General features: G+C 34.8%; 1 protein-coding gene across 9 annotated transcripts; it reads left to right on the top strand.

The window, feature by feature from the left end:
* Positions 1–558: 558 nt before the first annotated feature.
* On the top strand, positions 559–6,251 carry LOC147384797 (uncharacterized). 9 transcript variants are annotated; one of them, XM_086426178.1, is made up of 10 exons: positions 559–990; positions 1,773–1,899; positions 2,251–2,334; positions 2,632–3,331; positions 3,625–3,794; positions 3,921–4,058; positions 4,861–4,921; positions 5,228–5,383; positions 5,498–5,691; positions 5,796–6,251. In XM_086426178.1, the coding sequence occupies exons 4-10, from the start codon at positions 3,231–3,233 to the stop codon at positions 5,945–5,947; spliced, it is 972 nt and encodes a 323-aa protein (XP_086282304.1). In that variant the 5' UTR covers positions 559–990; positions 1,773–1,899; positions 2,251–2,334; positions 2,632–3,230; the 3' UTR covers positions 5,948–6,251. The 9 variants fall into 9 exon arrangements, with proteins under 9 accessions (XP_086282304.1, XP_086282301.1, XP_086282303.1 ...); XM_086426175.1 differs by having other exon boundaries at positions 1,773–2,172; XM_086426176.1 differs by lacking the exon at positions 559–990 and having other exon boundaries at positions 1,184–2,172; positions 2,632–2,981; positions 3,064–3,331.
* Positions 6,252–9,257: the final 3,006 nt, after the last annotated feature.

Below are 9,257 nucleotides of genomic sequence, written 5' to 3'. Positions count from 1 at the left end.
TAATTAATTAAATTAAACTATATCGTAGAACTAGAAGTATTCAATAAATTCCTCCAGCCATGGTTGTCCAACCATTAATCTTGTTCTTGTCTCCTGACAAGTGTCATGGAAAAGATCCTTTAATCTATCTATAAACTTAATTCTTGGGATTTGATGGAGAACCACACATTAAAAATATGAGTCGTGTTGGAGTAACGTTAAAATTGACATTGATTCTCACATTGCTGATGTGGAGGTGCACACGTAATCATAGATGCTTTTCACTCGTATCTCGATGAAAAGCATTTATGGTTTGGTAGATACATCCAAACCAGCAAAGTGAGAATCGATGTCAATTTTAATGTTACTTCAACACACTACGTCATATTACGTTTTCGCCGACGTTACAGTTGCGCTAAAAACGACTGCTAATGGCTGTCGTTCATTGCGACAGTTTTTAACTGTCGTTTAAACGTCGTTTTAACTCACTGACGTTAAGAAGTAAAAGTTGGGGTGCCAATAGCCACTCGAAAAATAAAATTACTTTCAGACCTTCAACCTTCACCTTCGTTTACAGACCTTCGACCTTCGTTTACAGAAGCTCGAACTTCTTCTCTCTTCTCTCATTCGACTGTGTCTCTCCTCTCTCTCTCGCTCGACTTCTCTCGATTCTCTCTCTACTCGTTCTGTCCCTCCTCTCACTCTCTCTCTCACTTGATTGTCTGTCTTCTTGCTTTCTATCGAATCCGTCACTCTTCTCGAATCTGTCTTGATTTCAAGAAGAAGATCAAATCTCTAAGTTTCGATCGGAACTTTTTTTTGGAAAGAAATCGATTGGAGTTTGATCGAAAAATCTTCGCTGGATCTCTTACTCACAGAATCTGTGATTTTGAAGACGCAATCAGATTTCGATTTGGAAGTTTTAGGGAAGAATCGATCGGCATTTGATCGAAAATTTTAGGGCTTTGTTCGTTCTCCCTCCCTTTGCTTGATTTGTGATCGAATCTTGAGGTTTGTTAAAGTTTTTTATTGAATCTCTGATTTTTCTTAATTAATTTAGGGTTTCAATAAATGTTATATTACTGGTCATTGATCCAACCTCACAAATGAAAGTGTTTTGTTCTCAACTTCTAGATTTACAAATGAAGATATGGCAGGATTTGTTCCCAAATATGGACCAAAATCAAATTTTATTTTTTATTTTTTTCGGATGAATCTGAATTTTTTTTTTTTTTTGTTGAATTTCTTCATAAGTTCGTGTTCATCAAAATTTCTTAATTTTTTTGGTATCTACGTAGTGTAGTAGAACATAAGCTAGGTTATGTTTTAAGTTTTCAATTTTTTTTTCATTCGGATTTGGAAGACATAGTGAAGAAGAATTTCAGTGTAAATTTGTTTTGTAATTTTTCGCAAATTGATCGGACTCTTGTTGAAGCTTTATTGATTTTATTGCTCATTGTGTGTATTGATTCGTTTTTATTTGGTGTTAGCTTTGCTGATTCGATGTTTGAAGCTTCATTTTTCTCTTCTTCGATAGTCTTCTCTCTAACAAGAACTAATCTAAATCTGGATTCTATCGTTGGAGAAGGATTCTGAAAATAAAGAAAAATGTTTTTTTTTTTTTTGGCTGAAAACTGGAACTTTGATTCTTACAGATGTTCTGATGTTTAATACTTCAAAATCTTCATTTAAAGTGTTCATATTTTTTGTGAGTTTTTGCAAACTTCGTTTATTTTATTGGTGAATGTGTCTCTTGATTTGTCTTTATTCGGTGTTTGCTTTGCTCGTTCAAGGTTTGAAGCCTCTCTCTCTCTCTCTCTCTCTCTCTCGGTTGTCCTCTCTCACAAGAACTAATTTGAAACTCGAGTTAAGTCTTGTTTGATAGTCAGAAACTCGCTTGTGCTTAAGCCTCCAACTCAGGTAGTTTACATTACAATGTAGCTAATTGTGCAAATTTTCATTACGTGGTATGTACAGTATCCCATGGTGATCTATTGCCGCACATATACTTGCCTACTTTAATTTCTCATTATAAAATTGTTTCTATAGACCTATTTTACTGTAGTGTTTTCATGTTTAGTTACAATCATATCTGGTGAAGTTAGAAACATGGATTTAAATAAATAAAAAAATTAAAGAACATGAAAAGACAATTTATGGAAACATACACTCTTGTATCCTTAACAACATGAGGTGAGTATACCTTTGTAATAGAACTTATAATGTTATCTTAGTCTGTGAACTTACAAGGAAGTGGGCTTGATGTTGTAGCAATTTGTCCCTGCCTTATTATCGGGCCAATGCTGCAGTCTACAACGAATGCTAGTAGTTCTGTTCTCATCAAGATTTTGCAAGGTCTCACCTTATACCATAAGCTATATCCATTTTCTTTGTGTCTCTGTGAGTGTGGTGCATGGATGTCTGCATATATAGGTTTATAATGCCAAAACAATGTTTCTGCTCGTCTCCATACTATTGGATTTCAATGCTTAATTTGTCCATCTTTCATGATGTGCATTAGCTCTGTTGAACCCTTTCATGAATTTATAAAATCAGAATTTTAAATCATTAGTCCACTTGTTTCCACGTAGGAAGTTTGAATATTTCTCATTTTTTATGTTGCATTCTCATCCTACACGTGTCTGTAAACAGATGGAACTGACACAACGGAAAACAGAGTACGTCCGATGGTTGATGTCCAAGATGTTGCTGTCGCACTATTGCTTGCAGACGAGAATCCTGAAGCAGTGCGTCACACACGGTCAGTGTGTGGGATTTGATCGACAAGCTGAGGATGATTTATCCCAACTATAACTATCCAAAGAAGTGAGTTTGGTTCTGTTTTGGCCAAATTGGGGATGGTTTCGACCTCAAAATACAGTGATGTGGTTTCACTCAACCTGTTTGTGGCACTTCTTTGTGCTTGCATCATGATAGGGCATCTACTAGAGGAGAATCGATGGATGAATGAGTCCATTACTGCCAGATGGAACACTTCTTGTGTATGTTTCTTCTTTTCCTTGTACTTTTGTGTTTTGTGCTCTAAATTTGATAATTTTAAAGCTTTTTTTTTTTTACATACAGAGACCAAGCAATCGCAGTCATATATTTCAGAGTTCGATATACCCCAAATGATTACTTGTCAGAATCAGTAGGCATTTCTTCTTTTCTATTATTCTCTGTTGGTATATTTATCCCAACAAGATACTTAATTCTTATTTACCAAGTAAGAATGGAGTGCAAGGCTACTAATGGAGCAATCCTCAACTATCAAGTGCCCATCTATTTCCTATCATTTGGTAGGAACCAAGAAGATTCAACAAGATCTGGCTAAGCCAAATGTTCTTGAAAGGTAACACATTCACCTTTTGTAATAGGTCAGCTTTTCCTGCCCTTATGTTTTTTAAAATCATTTGTGAATCTTTTAATAGGAGTGGTGTATTTGGCTTATAGTCCTACCAATTAAGTCCCTTGAATGTAAAAGAACTTAAAAGAAACTATAACTATTTTTGGTCACAAATATTTTTACATTAAAATTCAGCCAAATCTAGTTGTATAATTGACCGTCAAAACCACATCTAGTTTTTAATAAACAAATGAGTTCTGCTTTCTTTCTTTATGTCTTTCTTTGTTTTTGTGAACAAGTTTGCTGGAGAAAACAATCAGAACATGCAGATTCATCGAAAATGAGGACGATGTTATGAAGCTAGGTGAGTGCTTTGCAGAGCTGTGGAGTTTGGACAATTCAGATGTCATGAAAAAGGTCATCAAAAGATCCGAATTATTAGTTCTAAAACCCCAACGAGAAGGAGGAGGTCTAATTTTCTCAAAACTTATTGTGCCTTTATTGTTGCAATGACTATGATTGGTCATCATTTAGTTCTCTAAACTCATTCTTCCTTTACTTAAGTTGATAATGATTGGTCATCATCTGTCTTTAGGAAACAACATCTATGGAGGCAATGTGAGGGAAACCATACGGAAATGGCAAAAGGAGGGGAGTGAGGAACTTGCTGCTTATATCCTCATGCAAAGGATTTTTCCTAATGTTTCTCCCGCATTTTTGGTCCGAGAAAGAGGTACTCTGTAGAATTTGACACTAGATGTATTGTTAAATGATTAATTAGAGCATGATAGCACGTCTGGGTCTCTATTTTAGTTAAAGTATTAGAACATTGATCAATATTATGGATGTGTCAGGATTATTTTTAAACATGATGTCAGCATATGTGGCACAAATGCTGAGGATTAGGATCAGAGTATTGAACCTATCAGTTAAGTTGCATTTCATTGGACGGTTTAAAAAAAAAGTAGCTCACTAATTGATGCGTCCAACATTTTCATGTGCATCTCACTTGTCATCTTGTGTTTGTAGACAATCAATCATTCTTGTATGTAATGTCCTAGCTAAATTTTTTCACCTATTAGAAAATTTTAGGTGCAGAGTGAATTAAATAAGGTGGATAAATTTGGGAATAAATTTAATTGACGAGAAAAAGTAGAGTTGGGTTCAGAGATATTCTTTAGACATTTGATCAATAGTATTGATTTTTCTTCATTGAAGTTGGGTAAGTGATCCAAAGACTTATAGATCTCATTCCAAGAAAAAGTCATAGTTAAAGGAATGTAAGGCATAGCTCGTTGCATAGTGTGCCACACACCCTCTCATGTGTTTTTTCTTCCTCTTCCTCTGCATTTTTTCCCGAATTTCTGACAATGCAGGCTGCATTATTTAAGTTTTGTATGAGTGGCATACATTTTTGAAGGATTAAAGACAATATTGACTTCCCTACATGATGTGCCATCTGTTTTGCATGATTTGTCCATTGAGTAAATTGAACTGTTACAAATGTTTGAAATCATGACATTCTTCTACTCCAGGATCAGTATATATAGGAGTTGACTTTTGCAAGAAATTGTGTGGAGTATCCATTGTTCAAAGGTGAGCCTTAAATCAGGTATACTTAGCAGTTTTTTATATCCTGAAAAAAGAGAAAAAGAAATCCTAATCTAGAACAATCGTCCCAGCCTCGATTAATCGATTATTGTTAATTTTGGCCTTCCAATATTTCTTATTGCCAAATTTTCTTTTTTCGTACTTATTGCTTATATTAAAAGATCAAGTTTTTGTAAAAAACGACTGTTCAAGACAGTCGTTTGTCCCGAAATATGACGTAGTGTCAAGCATGCCCAGCTAGTTTTATCTTAATGTATATCTTCATTAGACTACAAACATATTGTGATCCAGAAGCTGTGAAAGCAGAAGTCCCAGAGCTCGACGGTCTAGTTTCATGGAGGATGTTACTAGTTTACTTATTAATTTGGTCTCAACTTCCTCTAAAGAGATCAAATGTGTGGAGAGCATCGTGCTTTCTTCATTCAATCCTCCTCCAAGTTATACAAGGTAAAGCCCTTTACTAAAATGTACTACATTCATAGATATCTTTTGAGTTCCCTATATTCTATCATTCTTTTAGCAAACAAATTTAGATTCTTTATGGTGTTGTCTCATTTACAGGCTTGTTGGAGATTTGATTTATATTGATGTAGTGACATTGGAGGGACATAAATTTTGTATCACGGGAACCACAAAAATGTTTTATGTGAACTCAAGCACGGGGAATACCTTGGATGCAAGGCCGGCCGAACTTGCGTCAGAAGCAACCACCCTTGTTGGTCTCCTGCAGAAGTTTAGCTCTAAATTCAAGAAAGGTAAGAAAACTTGTGCTTAGTGATTTTTTATTTAATTTCTATTTAACAAAGGATCTGTTTTTATAATTTCCATGTTCTCTTCCTACGTGTGGTTTTTGTTGCAGAGGTTAAGATGCCAGAGGAGGTACTCATGTTTCAACAACGGAGCACGCTTGTCATTATATGTCTAATGTCTATACTCTTATTCGAAAAAAGAAAAAAAAATTATATATTTTCCAAATGCTTGCTTTTGAGAAAACTAACTGACTTGATGTAGAAATACATCTTTCATTCTTTTTTATAAAGATTACCCCTAAAAATATTGGTAGACTGGGGACTCCTTCCCACATTTCCACAGGAAAACAGCCTCAACTCTCTCCATCAAACACTTGATATGCTAGGGATTCCCAAGAAAATGTATCCCTAGAGAAATTAAACGAGGGATTTTAATTTTTTTCAAAGAAAGTGAGATTGATGATTGTAACCCTAATTTTCACGGAAATGATGAAAGGATCTTATCATCGTTCATGGATGTAGGCAATCATGTTGAATCTCATAAATCCTATTTGCTATTCTCTTTACTGTAATTTGTAACATTCAATTGATATTTTTATAACATTTAAGTATTTCCAACTTCTACGGAAAAATTGGAAACAATCAAAAGTGAGAAGTGGATTTGATCCACTTTTTCTTTCTAATATTTTTGAGAATCTAAAGTAATTGAAATACATAGTTTTCGGATGATAATGTGTTTACTTATTCGGGTAATAAACCTAGTTAGCAACTTCTTGTTTTATTCGCGAGATTTTGTGGGTGGTTGCTTGTGATCTAGTTTGTAAATTTTTTAATTAAGTATAGACTTTTCTGATTGTTTAAATCTTTTTAAGGAATTATATGATAAATAATTTTATTGAATGTTTAGATTTATAAATAAAACATTCTAATTGTCAGCTCAATTGCCCATGTGGAAGAGAAATTAATTATTTTTTGGATTCTAAATTCTATTATATGTATGCCAGATATCCTAAACTCTAGAGTTATAGCTCTCATAATTAAATTTTCCTAACTTGAAAATTATTGGATTATGTTAATTATATTACTATATAGGTTGACTCCCTTTTGAAATATATCGAATTATTTTTCTCCAATTTTTTTGATGTGGGACGTATAAAGCATGTCGCATATTTCCCATTTAACGAATGTTTTGACTGGATTTTTGCAACCCAAAATCGAATAAAATTTGAATTTTTCACATATCTAATTTTTTTAGTATTCCAAATTGCTAACAAGGGTAATAACTAAAATTATGCTTGTCGATGGGTTGGGCCATTTAATTTTTGTACTAACAGGCCCATCTAATGAAATGCCTTGATTCAAGTACAGCCTAATACATAGCTACATTTAATTTGGACCCGTTGATACAAACTACAAATAAGAGGCTAGGATCTCCAATAAAAATCCCATATTATGTATAGATTTTAATAATATATAAATAACATAACAAATAATGACAAAAATATCTTCTACTTCTATGTGATTATGTGATATGAGATGGATAGAAAAAAGAACCAAGTGAATAAATGAACTAAAAAGATCTATGAACTAACAGGATCTATTAGATTATGGGTTTACTCCCAATCAAATTGTTTTTATTGAGACTCCATAAAAAGAAAAAATGAGTCTAGCTTGCTTATTGTACCTTTATTGATATTGAATAAACTTGAGATTTCTTCTCCCTACACTTTAATTTTGTTATTTATGTGGATCATCTATGTAGTGCCAATCAGGTTGTTGAGTGGCCGAAGAGAAAGTGTAGTGTTGTCAGTTAAGCAGCTACTAGCTAATTACAGCTTAATCGACGTTTTCTACTTTTGTCGGGTGGAGTTTTGTTATGTTCTTGTTAGTTGAGCCATAAGCGGATGTGGAGTTTGCTCATTCTGTTGTATGACTTTAAGTAGATCGGATTGCCAGACAATGTTATAACCTGGAATTATGGACATACAATGTCGAAGAGGATGGTGATTAGTACTTGGACCTTGGAGACGAATGTCGCAAGCAAACTTTTGTTTCTTGTTGATAAACCATGTTTAAGAGCAAGATAAAGACTAATATTGCATTTGGATAGAGCTTCTTGACGACTTCTATCCCTGCAGAGAGCTAACAAACATTTGGATAAGTTTTTGCTCTTGTGCAGAGAGGTGTTTTACTCTTCATTGAGAAACTCCAAAAATTTACTCTTGCGTGGAGAGATTGGAGGCTTCTGCTCTTGTGCGGAGAGGTGTATTCACACATGGCCTAACTTCCTATGCTGGCTTGGCTCTTCGACCAAGGGGGCATTTTGGTAGGAAGGCCAATCACTACATAAGTCGCCATCAATCTAGGAGAAAAGCAAGCTAACTTTCTTGGATCTACCTACCCGGGAAAGGAAGAGAATAAAAATATTCTAGTTTTAGAGCAAAATCTAATATCGGGGGTTGTGCTTCATTCCCATCATATCTCCAAATTCCTTACTAGCAGGCTGCTATCAACCAGTTGCAAGTACTTGAAGTCGTTGTTTGCCGCATCCAGGTGTAATCCTATCGATTTGTCTTTGTGTGCTTCTCCAGGAGTGAGATGCAAGCACTCTATACTAGTTGTTGTTGGTAAAAAGAGTCTAGTTCCATTGGACTGGAGCCAACTCCCGGATGCAAGGTTCGTCGTTTAAAAATAAGGTAATAGAAATAGGCATGTAAGTGGAGTGGTTGCTAGGACCAACAACACAGACAAAGGTGGGCAATCGAGCCCACTTTAGAGCTTTTTGAAATGCTAGATCCTTCCAATTGAGGGGGTGGGGTTGGACATAAGTAAGTTGTCGTCGGCTACTGAGTTGTTTATCCACCGGTCGACGAAGCAATTGATTGAGTCTCACTAGCAGCATTCAATTGAATCGACGAACGCATTGATTGACCCAGTCGCATATCCATCAGCATGTGAAGCACTTAATTAGTGGATCAAAAGGAGAGGATATGAAATAGAGGCAATTCTAGTTCTAGGACCACTTCTTTAGCCAATCTTCACCCCAATTTTAGATTCAGGTGTCATTGCCGTTCAAGTCAAGCTAAAAATCTCTATTTTTTTTTTTTCGTGAAAAAGTAGTCGATTCGATCAATCCATTGCTGAAGGAAAGGAAAAAAAAAAAATTCATTCAATGGGCCAATGGTGGTAAATAAGCCTATAGTATAGTTTTAGGTAGGGGAGCACATTGGATCAGGCCAAACCGAGAATTGAGCCAAGCCAAACCATTTCAGATTGGTTTGGTTCGATTTTTTAGCTCATTGAATTTTGGTTTACTATTTTGAAAACCGATTGATTCAATTCTCGGTTCAAGGAATCCTAGAACCAAACCAAACCAAGAAACGAAACAACTTCATTATTTATATAGATTTATTTAACAAATAAAATTAAATATAACAAAAACAAGTTGTCATTGTTTGCTTTCTGTATTCTAACAAATTTAGTCATCAATTTGAGTGGTCCAAACGACATGCCCCTAATTATCGAATGAGTTTCAATTTTGAAAAAAATCACTCATGTTATTAAGTAGATAA

This window comes from Akebia trifoliata, chromosome 15 (assembly GCF_017979445.1).
Source record: "Akebia trifoliata isolate Shusen 1 chromosome 15, ASM1797944v1, whole genome shotgun sequence".
NCBI classification, from domain to species: domain Eukaryota; kingdom Viridiplantae; phylum Streptophyta; class Magnoliopsida; order Ranunculales; family Lardizabalaceae; genus Akebia; species Akebia trifoliata.
The sequence above is the reverse complement of the archived record's forward strand: the minus strand, read 5'-3'. Positions and strand labels throughout refer to the sequence as shown.

Coding starts and splice junctions, on each gene's coding strand:
- LOC147384797 (XM_086426179.1), top strand. CDS start 3,231: ATGGAGCAATCCTCAACTATCAAGTGCCCATCTATTTCCTATCATTTG. Junction 5,384..5,497: donor CCTCCTCCAAGTTATACAAG/GTAAAGCCCTTT, acceptor TCTCATTTACAG/GCTTGTTGGAGATTTGATTT. Junction 5,692..5,795: donor TAGCTCTAAATTCAAGAAAG/GTAAGAAAACTT, acceptor TTTTTGTTGCAG/AGGTTAAGATGCCAGAGGAG.